The following is a 24,861-nucleotide window of genomic DNA, read 5'->3' on the forward strand; positions in this document are numbered from 1 at the left end:
CAAAATCTGGGAGGTTGCAGAGGAAATGACCGTTGCCAGAATTCAGGGAAGGAAGGAATAGTCTGAATGCTCCGTCCTGCCCCTTGGCACAGTAACCTAATATCATCAGGAACCGATATAACTGGGGCAGTCCAAGGGACCATACCTAAGCAGGAATAACTAAAGGGTGAAGGTCTGATTAACAAACATTAGAATCACTTTGTTCCATTAGCAGAAGATTTGAGAACAGTGAACTATGCAAAGCTAGGACAGAAGCTCACCAAAGACAGCCACAGCTGCGCCACACATACCAGAACTAATGAATACACTCACATGTTACAGTGTACACACATACAACCTGCATGTACACGCAGTGCAATTGTTTGTAAGATACAGCCAACATGCATTCACTTTACCAATGCAACTGGAGACAGTACCTGGATAAACATGTATTTTAAATCATATGTTTAGCTGTACGTGTGTTGAATTGAACATGAGTTACTCGACATATGCATAAAGGACAATGAATGGTACAAGGCACGGATTGTACGTGCATTCCCTGTAAACATGTGAATTGGGCTGCAGTGTGTTCACGTTTTTATCAGCAGTGATTTGCACCCACTTATTTTGCTATGTATATCCCATGGAAGCAGCCAGTGAAAAGCCAGGACCTGTCGGAACACATGCAGAGAGAAGGAAGAGCGTGTGACAGTTTCACTTGATAAAAGGTTCACTGATGACAAAGCAGGGTTCCCAAGGTTGCCACTGCAGTCCTGCTGTTCTCCACTTGTATGTTTATTTCTCCCTAAAAAAATGTTTCCAAGAAAGCTGTGCTTGGGAGATCTCCACCTTTGCATGGGACAATCTAAAAGGAGGCAGAAATGGGTTGGATATGCAAGCAAAAGCCCTCATTCACAGCCCATGCGCTAAAGTTCCCATTGCATTTGCTGATGGGAAAAGAAATGTCCTGGACTTACAACAGCGAATCCTTCATTTCTTGTGTCTTAGGGAAGCAGCGAGTTCTTGGTGATAAAATAATAATGGGGACATTTATTATTTATAAAGCACTTTTAAATTAAATCATATCAAGTTAAAACTGACAAGCCCTGTCTGCAGGCTTACGATCTGCGGTCTGTAGCTGAGGAAAGGGGATGAGAAACAACAGCCCCAATCCTTCAGTTACCCCCCACCCGACCAAAGTTTTGAATGGTGAGAACTCCCTTTTGGGCTGGTGAGATCTATCCCCCTTCAGGCATGGATGTCCCATTTCTGAGATTCACATGGGGGGACTCCGATTCTGTTTGGAAAGTAAAGGCAGTAGTATAACAGAAGGGAACTTTGACGCTTTGTGCTGTCTTTGTTAATGAATGTCATCCTTTAAAGGAATCTCAGATCACCCGCCTTTAAAACGCTCGTAGCAAATGGCAGCGCATTGCTTAATTGTGCAATGGTGCATGGCTTCTGCCTTGTGTGGCTTAGATAAAATTAGAATGTCAGGGAAAATATGCTGTTCTTTGGTTTTCCACGTAACCCTGCCCGTTCGAAAAAAAAGAGATGATCCTTAATGAGTTGGCATGCTTGGAATGTTCATTAATGCATATAAAAGCGGGCAGTACGTGGGATTTAATGCTAAGATAATTGTCTTGGGAAAACCAGGCAGTGACAGCTGGCAGATGGGCTCCCAGGTCCACAACATTGGTACTGGCCCTTTAAAACCTCCCCCACACCGTCGGAGAATGGGGTGGTCCACTGTAAACATCGGAAGGCTTCCTTGGTTTAGAGACCCAGCCTCTGCTTTGACTGACAGCCAAGCTCCTCCTCCTCTTTGGATTCTGGGACAGACTCGTGGCTGCTGTTCCATTCGCGGTGGGGGGAAAAACAAGACAAGAGATGCAGATGGCACACGGCTTTGTTAGTCCTTGATGGTCTAAAACAGGCTTCTCTGTTGCTTCCTTGGATGTGTTGGGATTGGAGAGGACAGAGGTCCAGCAAAGGGAGGAGGTATTTTGGTCGGCATCATGCTCTCTCCCACAGAAAGACCTTTCCAGCCATGGCAAGTAAGTGTTTGGCTTTTGGTTTCTGTCTCTCTCCGGAGCGCCGGAGAGATGACAGAGCTACGCTATTCCATTCTGGAGGAATTAACACCTGGGGCCTTTGTTGGGAACGTGGCGAAAGACCTGGGTCTAGATGCTGTCCAGTTGGTCTCCCGACAGCTGCAGATTGTGGCTGGCTCAACGGAGAAGTACTTCCGAGCCGAGGCTCAGAGCGGGGTCTTGGTCGTCAAAGAGCGGGTGGACCGAGAACGCTTGTGCGGGCCCAGCTTGCACTGCCTGCTGTATCTGGAGCTCCTGCTAGCCAGCCCCACAGCCTCCCACCGACTGGAAGTAGAGATCCTGGACATGAACGACAATGACCCCATTTTCCCTAATAGCCTCACTCGCTTGGAAATTGCCGAGTCTGCCAAGCCAGGGACCCGCTTCCCCCTGGAGAGCGCTGAGGACTTAGACGTTGGCACAAATTCGATCAGCACCTACCAGCTGAGTCCCCATGAGCACTTCACCCTGAGTATTAAGTCCCATAAAGGTGGCAGCAAACACCCCGAACTGGTTTTGGAGAAGGCGCTGGATAGAGAGGAGCAGCCGTTGCATCGTTTGGTGCTTACAGCTGTGGACGGAGGAGTTCCCGCTAGATCTGGGACTACTGAGGTTGTGGTGTCCGTTATTGATGCTAATGATAATTCTCCCGTGTTTAATCAGTCAGTGTATAAAGTTCGCCTGCTAGAAAATGCCCCGGTGGGAGCTCTGGTTGTCCACTTACATGCCATAGACAAGGACGAGGGACTCAACGGGAAAGTGACCTATTCCTTCAGCAGCCACACTTCCCAAAAAATTCGGAAAATCTTCAGCCTTAATGAAGAGACTGGGGAGGTAAGAGTTCTGGGAAATGTGGACTCTGAAGCGGCCACTTCCTATGAAATTGATGTCAGGGCTAAAGACCAAGGGTCACCTTCCATGGACGCTCACTGTAATGTCTTAGTGGAGATAGCAGATCTGAATGATAATACACCTTTGATTAAGTTCATTTCCCTCTCCACCACGGTACCAGAAGATGCTCCCCCCGGTACCGTAGTGGGTCTCCTCAGAGTCAGTGATGGAGATTCTGGGGAAAATGGAGAAGTCCAGCTTCATCTTCCTGCAGAGGTCCCCTTCCAGATTGTCCCCTCTTTTAAGAACCACTACTCTTTGATAACCAGTGGCCCTCTGGACCGGGAGGAGACCTCACAATATGATGTTATAATCACGGCTACAGATTTTGGTTCTCCACCTCTTTCCAGCCAGAGCCATTTGCTTGTCAACATCTCTGATCTGAACGACAACCCACCCCACTTCTCACAGTCTTCATATCAGGCTCTTGTGAGTGAAAACAATGCTTTGGGGGTGCCCATCATTACTGTCTCTGCCTTTGACCCCGATCTGGGCCAGAATTCTCAGTTGTCCTACTCCTTGGTGGAGCACATCATCAATGGAGTGCCTGTTTCCTCCTACGTCTATGTCAAAGAAAATGGTACCGTCTACAGCGGCTGCTCATTTGACTACGAACAGACGCAGCAGCTGGCTTTCCAGATACAAGCAAAAGACTATGGCTCTCCTCCCTTGAGCACCAATGCAACGGTCTCCATTTTCATTGTTGACCAGAATGACAATGCCCCCTTCATTGTGTATCCTGTGACCAGGGAGGGGGTCCTAGCCCAGCAGCCAGTTCCTTTCTCAGCACAGGAAGGTTACTTAGTAACTAAAGTGACAGCTGTGGATGCGGACTCTGGGCAGAACGCTTGGATTTCTTACAAGCTTCAAAAGGCCACAGATGCAAGCCTCTTCAGAGTCTCAGCCTATTCAGGAGAGATCCAAGTGATCCGACCAGTTGTGGAACAAGATGCCCCTTCCCAGGAGCTTGTCGTTGAGATCTTGGACAACGGGAAACCACCTCTGACTGCAACTGCTACTCTGATGCTGAATCTAGAGCGTGGGCATGAGTCAGCCTTGGCGGACCTCCGAAAAGCTACTGTGGAACCCGCCGGGTTGTCCCAAATGACCCTGCATCTTATTATTGCTCTGGTAGCCATCTCTGTTCTTTCTCTTTTGACTGTTGCAGTTTTAGCTGCGAAATGCCTTCAGAGATTGAGGAGAAGGCACTTGGACATGTCTTGGACCACAGACACGAAGGGAAGGAACACCCTACCCATGGGAAGGCACTTTGACACTTTCCCAGCAAGCCCAGAAGAGAAAATGGAGGTCCCCACAGTGTTCATTGGGAGAGAGTCTGTTTCCCACTTTCCTCTCCTAAGATCTGGTCAAACCCTCTTGCCAGAAGGGGGAAATTTCAGGATTGCAAAGCCATTCACTCAACAGGATATCAACAATACAGATACCCTCCCAGCTGGAAGTCTCTCCCGGAGACCAAATGAGGTGAGACAAGAAATCCTATCCCCTTTGCACAAAACTCGAGTCCAGTCGCACCTTAAAGACCAACAGAATTGTCCAGGGTCTTTAAGGTGCTACCAGACATGAATTTTGTTTTGAGTACTACCAACTAGCATGCTTACTAGCCTGGAAGTATTCTCTGAGCATCCTTTGATCCCTGTGCCATCTCTGGTGGTCTTGATGACAGTGGTAGGGATAGGATATAGGCATTGTATTAAGATGGCTGACTTGTTAGTTGGAACTCATTCTTTGGGTTTCTGCAAGGGATCTCAGATGCTGTCTCTAGGAATCTCAATGCTGCCCGTTTTCAAGTACTTTAGAGGTGTAAGAAGCAATGTTTTTAAATTACTGAGACAACAAATTGTAGGTTTGAATGTTAGCAAGAGCTTTCTGGGAATGAGAGAAGTCTAGCATTTGAACAGCTGGCCTGAGAAGTTTGTAAAATCTTCCTTTGGATGTTTTAAAAGGGGGAGCGGTGGTCAGAAATACTTGCCGACTGCTCTGTCTTAGACAAAGGGTTCTGCAAGACAGTTTTTCCCATTGAGTCCATTTCAGTCTTATGATTCTAGGGTTGAATGTCATATAAACCATGGAGAAAATGCCAGCTTTTCTACCCCTCTAACTTACATAAATGATTTGGTATTTTGTAAACTGACCTTTTATTGCTTAAGAAAACCCACAGCCTCAAAATTGCTTGGTTTGTAGATATCCGTAGATGAAAGTTATGCCATTGCTTCTTGGTTACAGTGAACCTGCTCAGAAGCAACTCTGCCTTGCCTCTGTTCTAATTCTGGAGAGTCCATCGAATGTAAATGCGAGGCCTTAAGCGGTGCAGAAGTTTATACATTCTAGCACTGAGTCGTGGATGTTTTTGTGTTTGGAACATTCTAAAAGGGTTGCATTTGCCTTGGTAACGTCTATGGTTTTAAATAGAGAGGAGGGGGAGGGTGCTTTGACAAGTGCCAAAGCCCTTTCTGTAAGGGGTCCTATCTTCCCTTTTGTGGTACTTTAACAGTTACCTTTTTCATAGCGAGGGGAAAATCAGACCAGTTATTAAGTCGGAGAAGCAATGGTCCTGTAGTTCCCCACAGCTGAGCCTTGCTTTCTTGCTAAGGGGGGGGGGGGGGGATAGAAGGAATCTGGCTCATGTGAACAATGAGGATTTGTACCGTTCAGGCTTCCCGGACGTGCTGTTTCCTTGAGAACAAGAAACTAAGCTTCTAAACTTAGCTGCCAAAACCAGTGACGAACCAGGCTCCTGAATCCTTAAGTTTGGGGATGGAGGACCAGGGCGACCAGTTCTGGCACCTCCACTGTCCCACTCACTGCGGCTTTAAGAGGGTAGGTGGAGCTGCCATTGGTGGAGAGTGAGCAGCACTGTCATCCAGTCCGGTGCTGATCCCCATTTGATGGGTGGGGGCAGAATCTGTTCCTTTCTGCCTTGACTTTCCTCCTCCGTCGTCGTCGCTATGGCTGTAGCTCTGCTTCCCTCCCCCAATCCACCCCCTCAGCTCTCTGACTAACACTCAGTTGCTGCAGCCAGGCGAGCTTAAAAGCTACTTTAATTCCTTTGGAAGGGAACACCAAGGGATTTTATGCCGGCACACGACCTGGTCCTGTAACCTCCTGACCATTGGGACCCCTCAGAGCCTTCTTTCTTGGGAGAAGACTTCCGAAATGGAGCTGCGTTGGTCTTGGCAGCCATCGTCCAAATGGCAAGTACGGGGCTTGTTTTTGCTGTTCAGCCAGGCGTTCGTGACAGGACAGATCCACTACTCTGTGGTGGAGGAATCGGAGCCAGGGACCGTGGTGGGGAAGGTGGCTCAAGACGTGGGTTTAACCATGGCAGACCTCTCCAGTCGCAGACTGAGGCTGGCCAAGGAGAGCCGGAGGTACTTTGACGTGAATCTGGCCAGTGGGACCCTTCTGGTGAACGAAAAGATAGACCGGGAGAGTCTTTGTGGAGCCAGCTCAGTGTGTCTCTTGCCAGTCCAAGTGGTCATAGAAAACCCCCTGGAGCTCTTCCACTTGGAAGTGGAGATTCTGGACCTGAATGACAATTCCCCCAGGTTTCTCACTCCCTGGCTGTTACTGAAAATAGCCGAATCTGCCACCGTAGGGGCACGTTTCCCCCTGGAGAGTGCGCATGATGCTGATGTGGGGACCAATGCTGTCAGTGCCTACCGACTCAGTCCCAACCCCCACTTTTCACTCAGTGTAAAAACCCTGAAGGATGGCAAGCTTTTCCCGGAGCTGGTCCTGGAGCAGCCTTTGGATAGAGAGCAGCAGCCGGAGCACCAGCTCATATTGACTGCTAATGATGGAGGGGATCCTGTCCTGTCCGGAACAGCTCAACTTACCATTGTGGTCCTCGATAACAATGACAACGAGCCAGCTTTTGATCTTCCCGTGTACAAGGTCAATCTGTTGGAGAACGTCCCTGTAGGTTCTTTGCTTTTCAAACTCAACGCAACCGACCCAGATGAAGGCTCGAATGGAGAAATACAGTACTCCTTTGGAATCCACACGTCGGATTCTATCCAGAAATTGTTTGGCTTGGATCGCAACACAGGTGAGATCCGTGTCCAAGGAGATGTGGATTTTGAAGAATCCCGCTCCTATGAACTTCATGTGAGGGCCAGAGACAAGGGTGTTCCCCAAATGGAAGGCCACTGTGTTATCCACGTGGAAGTTGAAGATGAGAATGACAATGCCCCCCAGTTCCTTCTTACCTCCCTGGTAAACCCAGTGCCCGAAAACACCCCCTTGGAGACGGTGGTGGGGCTTTTCAATGTACGAGACCAAGATTCCGGCCCCAATGGTGAAATAACTTTAGAAATATCACCAAAGCTGCCCTTTAAAATTAAATCTTTTGAAAACCACTATTCTTTAATTACCCATGAGAAGCTGGACCGGGAAACGGTTTCTCAATACACCATTAAACTGACCGCCCGAGACTCAGGGTCCCCACCTCTGTCCACAGATGTCATTATTGTTCTGAACATCTCAGATGTTAATGACAATGCCCCCTACTTCTCCCAAAACTTCTACAACTCCTTCTTGAAGGAGAACAACCCACCTGGCTCCTTGTTGTGCACAGTGGCGGCCTCGGATCCTGATGAGGGTGACAATTCCCGCCTGACTTACTTAGTGTCAGGAAGTTGGATCCAAGATGCCCCGGTCTCTTCCTTCGTCTACATTAACCCAGACAACGGGAACATTTATGCCCAGCGTTCTTTTGATTATGAAGTGCTTCAGGTCCTGCAAATCCCTGTCATTGTCCAGGATTTTGGTTCACCCCAGCTGAGCTCCAATATCACCGTCTACCTCTTCATACTGGATCAGAACGATAACACACCCACTGTTTTGCACCCAGTGGCTGGCCAGGAGTTGTCAGCCCTCCAAAGGATCCCCCAGTCTGCACCTGCAGGCTACATAGTCATGAAAGTCACAGCTGTGGATGCCGACTCCGGCCATAACGCCTGGCTGTCCTATTCCTTGCTCCCCCAGTCCACAGACCCTTCCTTGTTCCGAGTGGCTCCCTACAGTGGGGAAATTCGGACCGTCCGAAACTTCCAAGAAACAGATCTCCCCGCGCAGAAAATCCTTGTCCTGGTGAAGGACAATGGAGACCCACCTTTGTCCACCACCATCACCATCTTGGTTTCTTTGGAGGACGAAGTGTTGGAGGAAGGGCCTCAGCTTCGCGATTTCCTGACTAAACCCAAAGAAAAATCAGACCTCACCCTCTACCTGATCATCGCACTAGTGGCCGTGAGCATCGTGTCCCTCGTGACTTTCATCGTCCTGTCTGCAAAATGCTTCTGGAGTAGAAGGCGCAGGGATTCCTCTTGCTGCAGTCTGAGCGATGTTCCCGCCAGGGATGTTTTCAAGCAGTCTAGCCCAAAGTTGCAGTTGAACTCAGACGGCACCCTGAAATACATGGAGGTGACTCTGAGGCCCACGGACTCCCAGAGCCAGTGCTATAGGGCCAGCTACTCCCCAGGCTCAGACAGAAGCGATTTCACCTTTATGAGGCCTGTGGACTACGCCGAACCAAGTACACTAACGGGGGAGTACAATTCATTCTTGTCTCAGACTAACACACTGAACCATCTCAGGCAGGTGAGGCAGCATTTTATTTTTTTTCTTTTCTCCTAGTGATTTGGGTGTCTGGTGCAGTGGTTAAGAGCAGCGGCTTCTAATGTGAACTGGATTTGATTCCCTGCTCCCCCACATGTAATATCAGGGCTCTCTCAGCCTCACCTCCCTCACAGGGTGTCTGTTGTGGGGAGAGGAAAGGGAAGGTGATTGGAAGCCACTTTGAGACTCCTTCGGGTAGAGAAAAGCGGCATATAAGGACCAACTCCTCTTCAGTAATATCAGGGCTCTCTCAGCCTCACCTCCCTCACAGGGTGTCTGTTGTGGGGAGAGGAAAGGGAAGGTGATTGGAAGCCACTTTGAGACTCCTTTGGGGAGAGAAAAGCAGCACATAAGAACCAACTCTTCTTCAGTAATATCAGGGCTCTCTCAGCCTCACCTCCCTCACAGGGTGTCTGTTGTGGGGAGAGGAAAGGGGGAGAGGAGAGGTCTGTTGTGGGGAGAGGAAAGGTGATTGGAAGCCACTTTGAAACTCCTTTGGGTAGAGAAAAGCAGCACATAAGAACCAACTCCTCTTCAGTAATATCAGGGCTCTCTCAGCCTCACCTCCCTCACAGGGTGTCTGTTGTGGGGAGAGGAAAGGGAAGGTGATTGGAAGCCACTTTGAGACTCCTTTGGGTAGAGAAAAGCAGCACATAAGAACCAACTCCTCTTCAGTAATATCAGGGCTCTCTCAGCCTCACCTCCCTTACAGGGTGTCTGTTGTGGGGAGAGAAAAGGGAAGGTGATTGGAAGCCACTTTGAGACTCCTTTGGGGAGAGAAAAGCAGCACATAAGAACCAACTCTTCTTCAGTAAAATCAGGGCTCTCTCAGCCTCACCGCCCTCACAGGGGGTCTGTTGTGGGGAGAGAAAGGAAAGGCGAATGCGAGCTGCTTTGAGACTCCTTCTGGTAGAGAAAAGCGACTATGTTTATTAGGTTTATATATCCGCCCCTCCCAAGAGGTTGTCTCAGTGCGGCTTACAGATAAAAAGGCAAGAAGCCTTTACAATAGTCCATACAATAAAACAGTAAAATCAATACTCCCCCCCCCAAAAAAAAAACATAAACCAATCAGCCCAGGCCAATAGCAATAACAAGATGGCGGACAAAAAAACGTAAATAACTCCCCCCCCCGCCGCCGCCACCCATATCACGCCATACAGCGTATGGTGGAACAGCAGTCAATCAGATGTACTAGTTTGACGTAGGGTGGGACCCACAGATCGATCAATCAACCCCGGGATCTCCCCCCCCCCCCCCGGCCTCACCAAAAAAGAAAGAAGTAAATATAAGAACCAACTCTTTTTCTTCTTCTTCTGTTCAGACCAAGCAGTAATATCAGGGCTCTCTCAGCTTCACCTACCTTACAGGGTGTCTCTTGTGGGGAGAGGAAAGGGAAGGTGAATGTCAGCCGCTTTGAGCCTCCTTTGGGTAGAGAAAAGCGACATATAAGAACCAGCTCTTCTTCTTCTGTTCTGAGCAGTAGCATCAGGGCTGTCTCAGCCTCAGCTACCTCACAGGGTGTCAGTTGTGGGGAGAGGAAAGGGAAGGCAAATGTAAGCCGTTCTGAGATATTTCTGGTAGAGAAAAATAGCATAGCAAAACCAACTCTTCTTCTTCATTTGTAGCCAGAGTGGGGTGGGTATAGCTTTTGCATGGACCTAGGCTGGGAAAGGAAAGCCATCTGAGCAGGGCCAATTCTACACGGTCCCTTCCCGCGCCAAAGTTGCCTGTAGCTGGCAAAGCCCCACAGAAGATGAAAGGGGTTGGTTTGGGGGTGTGAACTGCAAGCAGGCGTCCTTCAGAGGCTGCCTGCCCCAAATCCAGCTCTCACACCCTTAACCTTGTTTAGAACAGCAAAAGCTCTTGTCACTAAAAGTGTGCATAGATGTTCTTTTTCCTGAGCATGTTTATACTATCAGAGCTGTTATGAATTTGTAGTTCTAAAGCCAGGGAAGTGGGTTGATTGGGAAGCCTCAGCCATGGCTTGCTAGCTTCCCTTGAATTCCCTTTCCTCCCAGACAGCTCAGAGCAGCAGTTCCAAACAGAAAGAGAGGCGCGAGGCTGTGCTTAGAAAGCCAGGGTGGTCTCTTGCTGCTGCTGCTGCTCCTGCTGTTTCAGAGGGTCTTGTCACTGGGGCAGAAACCAAAGCCCCCCGTCAGTTTGGGGCTTTGTTTCCCATTGTCTGCCGTTTAGCCTGGTGTCTCTAGGTTAAAAACAGCAGGTTACGCGGTCCTTTTTTGCACAGTAGCAATTTCTACCCTTGGATTGGTGTGTGTGTTGCTGTCCTGAGAAGGAGGCTGCCGATTGGTTGAAGAGGGAGGCCATCTCAGCCAATGGCTGGGAGGCTAACATTGAAGATCGGGCGGCGCGTACCACTCCCCTCCACAGCTGTATCAGCCTCTCTCAAACCAAAACAATGAATGAGAGAGGTAAACAGTGATCACAGTTCCCCCTTTTCTCTCCGATATTTCATATTTCTTCCAGATAGGCGGTGTGTCCTCCAGGGGCTTAAAGAAATACTGTCTGCTATAAATAGCTCCTGGTTTGCAGTGTTATTGCTTCCTGCTGTGGATATCAGAAAGATGCTCAGAACAGAAAACTCTGCCTGGCGTCTGGGACTCCTGCATGCCTTTTCTTTCTGGCTGCTTCTCAGCGGCTCTTCGGCACAGATCCGTTACTCTGTCCCCGAGGAACTCACTCGAGGATCCTTTGTGGGAAATGTCGCCAAGGACTTGGGAATGGATGTGGCCAAGCTGGCGGCTGCCAATCTCCAGGTGCTTTCCGATTCCGACTCCCAGTACTTCTCTGTGAACGTGAACACCGGAATCATAATAGTCAATGACAGGATAGACAGAGAGCAGCTCTGTGGGCAGAACCTGCGCTGCTTCTTGCATCTTAAGCTTGCAATTGAAAACCCCGTGGAGTTCTATCGCATCGAAGTGGAGATTTTGGATATCAACGACAACGCTCCTGCATTCCCAAGTAGCACCATCGCTCTGCAGATCTATGAACTGGCCGCCCTGGGCGCCCGCTTCCCCGTCCCGCACGCACAGGATCCGGACGTGGGAACAAACACTCTGCAGACCTACCACCTGAGCGCCAACGAGAACTTCAACCTCAACGTGAAGGCACGCACGGATGGCACCAAGTTCCCAGAGTTGGTTCTGGAGAACATATTGGACAGGGAGCACATAGCTGTCCACCGTTTGGTCCTGACCGCGGAGGACGGAGGCTCACCCCCCAGGTCTAGCACAATCCAAATCGCCGTCCATGTCCTGGATGCCAACGACAACCACCCGGTTTTTGACAAGCCCACTTACCACAGCCGCTTGGTCGAAAACTCTCCCCTGGGGACGCTGGTGATCAAGCTGAATGCGACGGACCGGGATGAAGGGCCTAACGGGGAGATCCGCTATTCTCTCAGCAGCCACAACTCTGAAACCTTGCGCAAGACGTTTGCTATCGACAACACCTCGGGAGAGATCCGGGTTCAAGGGAGCCTGGATTTCGAAGAGGCCAGCGTGTATGAGATCGAAGTGGAGGCCAAGGACATGGGCTCCCCCACAATGGAAGAGCACTGCAGCGTGATGGTCGAAGTGGTGGATGTGAATGACAACCCCCCCGAAGTGGTCCTTACCTCTTTCTCCAGCTCAGTGAATGAAGACGCACCTCCTGGCACAGTCGTTGCCGTGATCCATGTCAAAGACAGGGACTCTGGGGATCAAGGCAAAGTTCAGTGTGACCTGCCCAGAAACCTCCCCTTCAAACTTCGGAAGGACTTTGAGCACCAGTATTCCTTGCTCACCAGCGAGCAGCTCGACCGGGAGAGCACCACCCAGTACAACGTCACCATTTATGCCTTCGACCTGGGAAGCCCCTCGTTCTCCCAGCAAACATCTTTCTCCATTACTCTGGCAGACGTCAACGACAACCCGCCTCATTTTGACAGGTCTTACTACGAGGTCATCCTAGAGGAGAACAATCCCGTCGGGGCAGTCCTTCTGACAGTTTCTGCTGCGGATGCCGACAAAGATCAGAATTCCCGCCTTTCTTACGCTGTCTTCGCCAGCCCGGGGCGGCAAAGAGTCGAGGACCCCACCTCTTACATCTCCATCAACCCAACAAGCGGGCAAGTGTACGCAGAACGCCCCTTTGATTACGAGCAGATCAATCATTTCCGCTTCCAGGTGGAGGCCTGTGACGGGGGCTCCCCTCCTCTGTGCAACAGGATCATGGCGCACATCTACCTGTTAGATCAAAACGACAACGCCCCGTGGATCCGCTTCCCCTTCACCGGGAAAGATTCCGCGGTGCAGTTCAGGATCCCCCGATCGGCCGCAGCCAACACCTTAGTCACCAAGATTATGGCCGTGGACCTGGACTCCGGGAGAAATGCCTGGCTCTCCTACCATTTAGAGCAGGCCACCGACCCCAGTCTTTTCAGCACGGCCCTGTGCAACGGAGAAGTGAGGACCACGAGGGCCTTGCACGACCTGGACAGCCCGACCCAGGAGCTGGTCCTGGTGGTCAGAGACTCGGGAGAGCCTTCCATGTCCACCTCGGTCACCGTGCTGGTGCTCCTGGAGGAGAGCACCCCGGAAGCCTTTCTGGGCTTGACGGCTCACTCTGTGGAGAGCGAGGGCCCGCCCATGGTGACCATATACCTGATCATCTCCTTGGCGGCCATTTCCACCATCTCGCTGATGGCTCTGGTGGCCCTGGGGGTCCGATGCTTCCGCCCGGGGGGCCGGCGCTCTCCCATCTTCGGCTGCTGCGGAAGCAAGGCCGGGGCGCTCCAAGACCCCCTGGACCCCATGCTGGAGCACTGCCACTATCAGCTGAGCCCCGGAGACGCCACCATCGGAGTGCAAGTTGCCTGCTTGGGACCTCCCGCCCGGGGCTACCGCTCCTGCTTCTCGCCCGTCTCGGACGTCAGCGAGTTCGTGTTCATGAAGCCCAGCCTGACCCTGAGCGGCGCCGCCCCCTCGGGGGCCCGTGGCGCGGAGCAAGGCTTCTTCAGCAAGGTGAGCGCTCCCCACCTGGGCTGCGCCCTCCCAGGGCCAGGGGCCGCGGGGCGGGGGGTGGAGGGGCGCCCGGGGGGTGGGGTGGGGGCGTGGGGCGCCCGCGCGATCGCCGCCCTCCCTTGCCTTGCCTCTGCAGAGGCTGCCAGCCGCGCGCCCGGGTCGCGCGCCGCACCCGCCGGGTCAGCCCTCGCCGCCGCCGCCTCCCGTCGGGGGAGCTCTCTGGGCCGGGGCTCCCGGGGGCCGGGCGCGGAGCGAGCGAGCGAGAGAGAGAGAGAGAGCGGGCGCGCCGCCGCCGCCGCCGCAGCCGCGCCGGGCGAGGAGGGGGGGGCGCCTCGGCGGCTCTTTTGGGGAAGGGGCTTCGCGGCGGCGGCGGCGGCGGCGAGGCTTGTCAGTCGTCAGTCTCCTTTTGCCAATGAGCGGCGTTGGCGGCGCCTGCTCTCGCCAGCCGGGCCCCCTCCGCGCCGCTCTCGGCCGGCTCCAGCTGCGGCGGGCTCCCGTCGGCTGCGCAGCCCGGCTCCGGGCACCGCAGAGCCCCTTCGCCGCCGCCGCTGCAGCAGCGGGAGGAGGAGAGGCGGGCGCCGGCCGGGCCGTCCTTGGGCGGCGGGCATGGCCGGGCTGCTGGCGCTGGCGGCGGCCGCCTGGCTGGGGGCGCTGGCGGGGGCGCAGCTGCGCTACTCGGTGCCGGAGGACCGGCCGCCGGGCTCGTGGGTGGGCAACGTGGCCAAGGACCTGGGCGTGGAGGCGCGCAGCCTGGCCGCCCGCCGCCTGCAGCTGCTGGGCGAGGGCCGGCGGCCGGCCTTCCGCGTCAACCTGGCCGACGGCGCGCTGCTGGTGCACGAGCGCCTGGACCGCGAGGCCCTCTGCCGGGCCAGCCCCACGTGCGCCTTCCCGCTCCAGCTCGTGCTGGAGAACCCGCTGCAGCTCAGCCGCCTCGAGGTGGAGATCCTGGACGTGAACGACAACGCCCCCCGCTTCCCCAAGGAGGAGGTGGCCCTGGAGATCACCGAGGTGGCCAACCCGGGCACCCGCCTGCGCCTGGAGGCCGCCGAGGACCCCGACACCGGCTCCAACTCCATCGCCACCTACGAGCTCAGCCCCAGCGAGCACTTCGCCCTGGGCATCCACGTGCGGGGCGACGGCGTCAAGATGCCCGAGATCGTCCTGGAGAAGCTCCTGGACCGGGAGAAAGCCGCCGTCCACCACTTGGTCCTGACCGCTCTGGACAGCGGGACGCCCATCCAGTCCGGCACGGCCAAAGTGACGGTCCACGTCCTGGACGCCAACGACAACCCCCCGGTGTGCGAGCCGCCCGTCTCCAAAGTCTACCTGGAGGAGAATGTCCCCGTAGGGACCATCGTCACCAAGTTGAACGTCACCGATTTAGACGAAGGCCCCAATGGAGAAGTGGAGTATTTCTTTAAGGCCAGCAACAGCGTGCCTCAGAAACTCCTCAGCTTGTTTAGTTTGGACCCCCAGACAGGGGAGATCCGGACCAAAGCTTTGCTGGATTACGAAGAGTCCAATGCCTACGAGATTGCCATCTACATGAAAGACAAGGGGTCCCCTGCCATGGAAGGCCACTGCAACATCCGCGTGGAAGTGGTGGACGTCAACGACAACAGCCCGGAGATCGTCCTGACCTCCCTGTCCAGCCCTGTGCAGGAAGACGCACCGCTCGGCACCGTCATTGCGCTCATCCGGGCCAAGGACAACGACTCGGAGGAAAACGGGCAAGTCCGGCTGGAGATTACCAGGCACATCCCCTTCAAGCTGGTGACTTCCTTCAAAGGGCATTACTCGCTAGTCACCGATGGTCCCCTGGACCGTGAGAAAGCTGCGGGGTATAATATCACGGTTAAGGCCACCGATTCTGGCCTGCCTCCAAGAGCCACTCAGAAAAGCATCTTCATCCAGGTCTCAGACGTGAATGACAACGCACCCGCCTTCTCCATCCCTTCCTACACAGCCCACGTGGAGGAAAACACCCCTCCGGGCACTCTCGTCTTTTCCCTCTCGGCCTGTGACCCAGACATTGGGGTCAACTCCAAGCTGTCTTACTCCATTGTGGACAACGGGAGCCACGGCCTGCCCATCTCCACCTATTTTCACATCAATCAAGAGAACGGCAGCCTTTACACTTCCCGGGTCCTCGATTACGAGCAAGAGAAAGTTTTCCAGGTCCCCGTGGAGGTGAAGGATGCGGGCTCCCCACCCCTCAGCAGCACAGCCACGGTCCACTTGTTCATTGTGGATCAGAACGACAACGCGCCCACCATTGTGCACCCAGAGGTGCCCAAGGGCTCTGCCTTCCACCACGCCTTCCCGCTCCCCGTGGAGCCTGGGTACCTGGTGACTAAGGTGGTGGCCGTGGATGCCGACAGTGGCCACAATGCTTGGCTCTCCTACCATTTGCTCCAGGAGCCCAACGAAGCCCCCCCTTTCAAAGTGGAACGCCACTCTGGAGAGATCCGGGTGACTCGAGCTCTGAGGGAGCCTGGCGTGTCCCACAGGGTGGTGATCGAGGTGAGAGACAACGGGGTGCCCTCCCTCTCTGCCTCCCTGGTGCTCCTTCTCTCTTCCGAGAACCGTGCCGTGCAGGACTTCCCCAAGTCCTTGGACCGCCTGCCGAAGTCGCCCTCCAGAGCTCCCAACTTGACTCTCTACCTGATCATCTCTTTGGTGGCCATCTCTCTCGTGTCCTGCGTCATGCTGGCTGTGGTAGGGGCCCGGTGCTTCAAATCGGGCCTCTGTGTCTCAGGCTGGTTCTTGTCTCGCTGCTGCAGCAGGAGGACAGACCGAAAGTCCACTGTCAACTTCAACGGGCGCCCACGTCCGGAGGGCTTTATCAGATACCTTGAAGTGGGCGCCGCTGGAGCTCAGCACTGCAAGTCTTGCCTCTCCCCGATGTCTGAGCAGGGAGATTTCCTGTTTGTGAAGCCCTTTAGCCACTCCACCACTGCAGAGAGCATCCTAGCCTTTGAACAGGCAGCCAGTGCTCTGCAGACTCCAGCGGATGGGGTAAGATGGGCCACAGCTGTCCCAGGCCAGAACTTTCAGTATCAGTCCCTTCCCGGGAGTTTTGCCCCAGACTTCTGCTAGCCAGGCGTAATGGGGGGGGGGGCAGCAGTGTAGGGTTGTGTGTGGATTTCCGGTCTTCCCTTTGTGGAAGCTCCGGGTTTGACTGAGGGCATGTAGCTGTCATTTCTGTTTACACAGTCCGCTGCAGTCACTCCTCAGCACGGAGTTCATCATACACAAATTCCTTGCCTGTTAAGCTTTTTGATAAACTGTTCTGTAGAACGAATCGTGTCAGTTCTGGGCTACGTACAGGATCCTTTATATAGGGTCAGAGGACCCAGAGGTCCCTGCTTGGAGAAGTTTACAATCTAGATTACAAGGGATTGCAAGGCACATGTCTCCTCCCTCCCCCCCCCCCACTGCCGCCACCCAGCAAATACAGTTAAGTGGATTGGATTTTGGTTTCGGTTCACTTGGGGAGGAGAAAGGGATGCCAGCCTCCAGGTGGGACCTGGGGATCCCCTGGAATTACAGCTCCTCTCCAGACTACAGAGATCTGTTCTCCTGGAGAAAGTGGGTACTTTGCTTGGTGGGCTCTGTGGCATTGTACCCCACTGCGGTTCAGGGATGCCAGCCTCCAGGTTGACCCTGGGGATCCCCTGGAATTACAGCTCATCTCCAAACTATAGAGATCAGTTTTGGAGATACTGGGGTGCTTTAGTGGGCGGACTCTGTGGCAGGGTAGTCCACTGAGATTCCTGCCATCCTCATGTTTCGTCTCCAAATCTCCAGAAGTTTCCCAACCTGGATCTGGCAACCCAACCCCCCTCCCCCATCCACTACTGATAACCATAGGGGACTTGAGAAGCTTAAGAGGAGAAGGGGGCTTCATAGAAGAGAGGGTCTTTGCTCTAGGGGCAGAAGGACCAGAATGAGAGAGATGTAGATGGATGAATCTGTTTCTTTGTTCTGGTTGAGGCATATGCAGATGTATTTACTCCCAATTGTGCTGTGCCTAATGTGGCTGTGAGTTCTGAAGTTGTTTGTAATGGGTCAAAGAGAGGGGCTAATTGATTTCACAAGGAGTTCTCCCCAAGGAGTTTCTCTCAGACCTGCCCCCAGGATTTGGATTCTGCATAATCGTTGAGCAGAATCTAGACATCATCATGGTAAATGCATTTGGGGTGGGGGTAAGCTGGGATCACTGGGGGGGGGGGGAAGTGGCCTGATCTATTTGGAATTTGGAAGCTAAGCAGGATCAGTGCTTAGAGGGGAGACCACCAAGGAAGGCAATGGCAAACCGGCTCCTTGTTGGGGTCACCGCTAGTTATGATGACCAGTTTACAGATGCATCTCCCTCTGTGCGTGGAGATGCACTTATAAACTGCTCACCATAGCCAGTGATTTTCTCAGCAAGAGTCTGGCATACATACAAGACATCAACACTGGGAACCTCATAGGAGCACCTTCTTGCAAGACGGCATTCCCAGTCCACCGGAAAGGTCTTCTGCGCAGGTCCCAGTGAAATGAATGGGAATTCCCAGTGGGCTTATCTTGTAAATAGTAGGGGGGGTTGTGTGAAAGGCGAAAACACCGCTGAATGAGGAACGGGGCATGGAAACGGTGAGCCCAAATTATTTCAGAAATCCTCCCTCATAATTTGCAAACTATAATTTTAGAGCCCCCACTGTGAATATCTAGTGTCATGTCTCTTTCTGTGCTTCTCTCTCTCCACCTCCCTCCTTTCTGAATTCTGCTGACAGCCTTAAGATTGGAAATGAGCACAGTGTTTTTGCAGCGTGTGCCATTCTGTTCATATCTTTTTTGTGCTCCTCTTTGTATCTCCCTGTCTTTGGGAAGAATCCACCATTTGCTCTCTGATGCAGAAATCCCGTGGAATGCTCTGTACCATTTTGAGATGGGGGGGGGAGGGCCTTGGCTTCATTTTTAGAAATGCCTAAATCCACATGCAGGCACCTAAATAAAAAGGTGCCATTTCAGAACGTCCGAGAATCCCAGATTTGTTTTCTTTCTTTTGTTTTCAGACTTAATAAGGAGGGACAGTTGCTCAGGATACATTTAGGGGTTTAAATTTAGGACCGAGGATTTTATTATAGTAGCCTCTGGATCTCTAGATTATAGTGGCCGTGGAGGAAGTCGGTGTGGACCGATTTCCTCCCCAGGGCAGCTGTGTGTGGGTGAATTCTCCACCTCACTGGGTGTATTTTTACTAGACATTGTATCTTCTGCTGTAGGCTACCATTTTACACACAAGCATCTGTCTAGGAGGTCTAGGCGTTAAGGAAGCACTATGCATATCCAGAATGATTCCAACTTCAAAAATAACAAAGTTGTTTGTTTCGGGGACCCAAGTAGGTCACGTGCTCACCAACCCTTATAGAATCTGCACAGAGTTTTGTGTTGAGTATGATATCATGCTCCTTCCTGACTTCCCTTCCTTAAGTCCCTATATATTCTCCACCACATCTTCCCCTCTGTCCAGCTCCTGTGCACACCCTCCCCCTGTACTGACTGCTTCTCCCCCTGGCCACATCTCCTGCCCCGATCCATCAAACTCCCTTCCCTCCAGACAGTAATCAGGGGCCTCATTTTCAGCAATCCCATTATACTACAACACATGTTAGGGGGATGTTTGGAGTCTTGATCTGTTCTATTGTTTGTATCACCTTCTTACCCCCTTGCTGTCATTCCAAGCCCCCCATCACGGGGAGGAGGGGGACGTTGCCCCCACTAAGTGGTTCATGTTCATGGTGGTCAAAAGTATCCAGATCCACTGAAACAGGTGAAAATTTTGCCATTACTTTTAGTGGAAGGCGGATTACGTCTTCACACCTTGATTTCGAAAACACTTCTTTTTTCCTAAGGCCACTTCTCTCTAAATAATGTGTCTGTGCACCCTTATGATCCATTATCAGTGCAGGGTTAATGAAGGAAATTGCTGGGAAATGTGGACACTTGCATTGCACAACAACAGAGGCATTCATTTCCACTGTGTTCACAAAGAACTGATTCAAACATGAAGTGCATTGTGGCATTTTTGTGTGTTGCTTTATGTACAGTATGTCCATTGTTCCAATAATGCAACAATGTGGGTGGAAAGTAACACAGGGCTCACTAATCTGGCCCAAGACAGTGCTGCAGAGTGTCTCTTCTGTTGTATCTTCTAAAGCCATCATTATTGTTGTGGGAAGTGGGATTTGTAATCCCAAACAATGGGAAATGGCAACATGCCAAGCACACGTATCTAGCAAAAAGAGGAAAGGAAAATAAGGGACAGGAAATCAAAAGTCCTGCATTGGCATATTTAAGAAAAGAGGCTAAATTAAGAAATTCTATTTGCCTTTCCGCTGTTAGCAAGAGAGTTAGATCTCTCCGAGTAGCAATTAATTCCGTTCCTCCCACACACACATACACACAGAACTCATTCTTACTGATGTTCTGGTCTTCTCTGGTTTAAACGATTCCCCTTCCAGCTTATTTCATGCTTCGTTTACTTCACAGCGTATCTTCCGATCTTACTGTAAAATTATTCAGGGAACTTCTTCTGGAAAAAAATATCTGGAGACCTTCCTCAGTCAGCCAGTCCGGTGTGAATTGGGAGGAAGGGGGTGTTAAAACATGCCTCTGCATCTCTGCGTGAGCTTACATGTGTGTGTTCTATGGTTGAATCTCACTCAGCGTCTCTCCCTGTCTTCCTGTGCAATTTAAGATATTCTTCCTGCCTTCTGCACCAAAGCATTCTCATGACCCACAGCAACGGTCATGTGAAGATTGGTTTGCTTTGATCGTCCATTGTTGGAACGGAAGCATTTCAGCTCTTCTTATCTTTCTTTTTTTCAGCAAGCACAACCTGTGAACACAGACTGGCGGTTCTCTCAGGCCCAGAGACCAGGCACCAGCGGGTGAGTGAGGAGGAGTTTCTTTTCCTCTACACAGACGTTCCTTGGTTCCAGGGGTAGACTTCTGCTCTGCCACTTTGCCTCAAACACAGTAGGCCAAAAACCTTTCCAAAGAGGATGGCATGAGTTTAGATCTTTGCCAGCTCAGGACTGAGTTGACCCATGGGTGACAATGCTGACCATTTGGATTGGGGGCTTTTGGCCCTGTTGCTTGTCCGTTTGGACCCACAGCTACCAAAACAGGGTGGAGATTTTCAAATAATCTTCAGTGGCTGGACAACAAAGAGGCCTGGGTGCAATAAATTCCAGTTCTGGTGGGATGGGTGGATGGTATTTTGTCAGGCTATCAGTCAAGAACAAAAGAGGTGAAAATGTTTGTTACAAGCAGAGTTGGCAGAGCATCAGAAGACATGCAGGAGACTAGAAGGCATGTGTGTGCCTTGGTCTCCTATGCAGAAATCCTCAGGGGAAAATTTGGCTTCCTAACTGACCGCAGATCACTCTGCTGTTAAAAGGGCAGCTACAAGGCATTGAAAAGGTTGGCATTATGTTCAGCTGCAGGAAGGACTCTGGTCTATGAAGCGTAGGATGCCTTCTTTAGCTTAGGCTGTTTGACATCCAAACCAGAGCTGCTTTTCTTTGTGACGGATCTGCACAGCATCCTCCTTTAAAGGCTCCATGTTGCCCCCCCCCCTGCTTTGCTGTGATCTGTCTCAAATGACCTTTGCAGAAATATGCCACTTAAAGAGTTGTGGTGCGGGAGAAGAGGTGCATTTTTACAAGATCCACCCTCATGGGCAGCACCCCTGCATCTATTCACACCCCCCCCCCACACACACACACACACACACACACTATTCCACCAAAAAGCTTCGGGGAGATGTGTTTTTTTAATTAGCAACTGACTTATCTTTATGGCATCATATCAGTCTATCAACTAGAAAGTAAGTCTCTGGCTTTTTCTGTTATGGAGATAACTATTGTGCCATTATATCTCAGTAATGCAGGGTTTTGTGAAACCCTGGGCGTTCTTGGTGGCCTTAGAAGGATGATATGACCAAATATGGTCATGTCGGCTTGCCTCCCCTCAAATGGCCAATGATGGACCTGGAGTGGGTGGGAAGGGAAGGACCCCAGGTGGGCGGGTCCACAGCTTCTCTTCCTAACCATGTTCTGTACGATCGCATCACTTCTGGGATTTCTCAAAGCCTGAAGAATGTTTTTGGGATTCCTCAATGGTGAAAAAGTTGAGAAAGGCTGCTCTACTGTACAGCCTGTATATTCGGATTTAGACCTCTGTGGAACACCCATTTTGAGGTCAAAACATATTAGGACTAGCATTGTATGGTGCATATTATGTTATTTCAATGATTATCCTATGGGCTTTGTTTGTGTTTCTAACTTTTTAACTGTGGTGGAACATAAAAACCTTCTCAGGTTTCCCATAGATGTACCAAAGTTTTCCAATTTGCTGAAAGCTCTAGAATCAGACCTTGTTGTTGTTGTTGTTATATCTTAAATTTCTATCCTGCCCTGTCTCAAGTGACTCAGGGCAGGTCACAACATGTTTAAAATTCCATGCAATATAAATTATATTTAAAGCCTATTTTACATTAAAATCAAAGTGCGGGGCATACTAATATTGCCCCTAAAATATTATTCTGGCAGGCCATGATGCAAATTAGCCAACCTCTCAGCTAACTAATACAGATGCAGGCAAGGGAATCTAGCGATCAAAGGTTGGCTCTTGTTGGGCCTCAGCCATAGACCTGACAGAACAGCTGTGCCTTACAAGCCCTGCAGAACTGTCATAAGTCCCACAGGACTCTGGTCTCCTTCAGCACAGCATTCCACCAGGCCGGGGCCAAGGCCAAAAAGGCCCAGGCTCTGGTTGAGGGCACTTTGATCTCTTTAGGGCCAGGGGAACTTTGTAGATGTTAATCATCAGACCTTAATGCCCTTTGTGGGGTATAGTGGAAGAGGCAGTCCTGAAAGTATGAATCAGGCAGACCTATGGTTGAAGCCAGGAAATGGAAGAGGCAGTTTAATTTTTTTTAAATAATCTGTTGATTTAATATTTTATTATATGTGCATTAATGAGCTGGACAGGGAAGGACACCATATAAGAATAAGGATTTTTATTATTTGTTATTGTTATGTTATTATTCATTATAGAGGTTGTACCTGTCTGATAGAGTCAGCACAGTCTAATGTTTAAAATAATGTCTGTCTCACATGACAAGTTGGAGTGCCAGTTGCCTTAGGAGGCGCTGACAATGAGTGCAAGACAGTCAGGCATTTTGGCAGATATCCAAAGCCCTTCTTGGTGCATTTTCCCCCTTAATACTTAAAACAGCCCTACGAGGTAGGCCAGTATGATTATTTCTCTGTTGAAGAAGGAAGGGAAGCAGCTTGTCTAAATTTACTCAGGAAGTTCTTGACTCACATCTCAGCAGTTTGGCCACACATTCAGCAGTTTCTTCCATTTTCCCCATTCCCTGCAGCACCACTATCTTTTTAACCAGTCCTGGTTCAGTGCCACCTACTTCAGCATCTCAGACATTTCCTGGAATAATTTTCTCTCTGTGTTTGGGAGGGTTCTCCTGCTGAATTTCTAGGTGTCCCACTACTGTGAAAGGCATAAGAGCATCAGTGGCTGCCAAGTAATCATAGCAATGGAGTTGATCAGAATACACCTTATACCTGGTGGGCATTTGGGCATTTGCATAACTATGACAATGGGCCACCCCTTACTTCGCCACCCAGTGATGTAAAGGCACGCTTAGCAGGAAAGTAGATGGAAGAAATTTTCATATTATTTTCTGGCACAAACAGGGAGTGTGGCTCATGCCCATGCTGGTTCCCTAGCTGTGTCCCACTCTCCAAACAGTTCAAAAGCTCATGACAAGCTGTGTGCTTTGATCTTCCTACCTTTGTTACCGAACAGAGTATCTTTGAGGTGGCTTGTAGTAGAAAGGGAGGCATACATTACATAGATCTAAGCAGATTCACAGTTTTGGGTTTGTTTGTTTTTCCCTGGCATAGCTGCTGTGCATTTAACAGTTCTCGGAGAAGCAGGAATTCAGGTGATGGTGCTTATTCCTTCTTTGCATAGTTGGAAAGGCTTCATGGCAGAATCCTTGCTCTGTGTGTGTGTGTGTTAACAGAACTGTTAAAAGTCTCATGGAACCTTGCCAGGATATGATGGCTGTCCTAGTCCAGAGTAGGATAAAATGAGGGGCTGAGTTTGAAGAAAAGGACTTTTTTATTCCTGGGCCACAAGAATAGCTGGTCTACAGAAGGCAGGATTATTAGCATTCAAAGAGAGAACCTTGCCTCAGCGTGTTCAGTTTTCAGCTGTATTAACTCCTATTTGCATGAACGGTGATTTCCCACGTTTTAGAGTGGAGTGGTCCTTCCTATGATCAGTGTGTTTTCAGTGTGCAAATTAAGCTCCTCCTTGCTCAGCTGCCCCACCCCATTCTGGCCTCTTCCATTCAGAGTAGTTCTGCAGCCACCTGTGTCCATTTTAGGTCCCTATCCTTGCACTTTTTCAAAAAGTCAGTCACTGGCAAAACTCTTACAGGTGTACAGAGACAGCCTTCATCTTAGCAATGAGCCTGATCCCGAGGCAAGCTCATTGTGTTCTTAATGCACATCAGAATTTCCCCACATCCAGCTGGGAGGAAATCTGTGACGAGCATCAGAGAAGCCATGTTGGATCAGGCTGTTGGGCTGCCCAGTCCTGCACTCTGTGTCACACAGTTCTTCTGGTCGGGAAGAGAAACCGGAGTGGCTCAGCATGGGTCCGTCTGGGTCAGGCATGAAATCCCTTCCCTGCCGCTTTATCAAAGCCCTCAGTTCTCCCACCCACATTTTGTTTACCCCTCATAAGTTCTAAGCACACTTGGGGGACCATAACTGTTGCTAGGATCACCGGGAGGGGGAGGAGATGTCCTTTTGGGAGTCGGGAGGGGTATGGGCCGGCACAAGACCCAAAGGCTGCACATGTGTCAGTACAGGACTAGAGGTGGGGATAGGGTTGTCAGGCCTCCGGTGAGACCAGGGGATCCCATGGCTTTATAGCTTATCTCTACAAAATGGCTGCTTGGGAGGGTGGGCTCCATCGCATCATACTCCATGGAGGTCCTACCCCAAGTCCCATCTACCCCTGGCTCCACCACCAAGTCTTCAGGTATTTCCCAGCTAGCAACACCATAATGTCATCAGCAGGGGATGGGGGTGTGGAGAGGGGCCATCCCAAGGTTTGGAAACTTCTGGAGATTTGGGGAG

General features: G+C 51.1%; 2 protein-coding genes across 5 annotated transcripts in view; both read left to right on the forward strand.

The window, feature by feature from the left end:
- The window catches only part of LOC143823452 (protocadherin gamma-A6-like), a 285,370-nt gene extending 264,797 nt beyond the window's left edge, over positions 1-20,573 (forward strand). For all 4 annotated transcript variants that reach the window (XM_077309815.1, XM_077309817.1, XM_077309816.1 and 1 more), the window contains exon 3: positions 20,510-20,573. The gene's annotated coding sequence lies outside the window, so the exon portion shown is untranslated. The remainder of the gene's footprint in view (positions 1-20,509) is intronic.
- LOC143823483 (uncharacterized) overlaps positions 8,634-24,861 on the forward strand; it is a 51,893-nt gene continuing 35,665 nt past the window's right edge. The window contains exons 1-2 of the mRNA XM_077309857.1: positions 8,634-16,648; positions 20,510-20,571. Of these exons, the coding sequence (XP_077165972.1) occupies positions 11,027-16,648; positions 20,510-20,571 (5,684 nt within the window). The 5' untranslated portion in view covers positions 8,634-11,026. The remainder of the gene's footprint in view (positions 16,649-20,509; positions 20,572-24,861) is intronic.

This window comes from Paroedura picta, chromosome 14 (genome assembly GCF_049243985.1).
Source record: "Paroedura picta isolate Pp20150507F chromosome 14, Ppicta_v3.0, whole genome shotgun sequence".
Lineage (NCBI taxonomy): Eukaryota > Metazoa > Chordata > Lepidosauria > Squamata > Gekkonidae > Paroedura > Paroedura picta.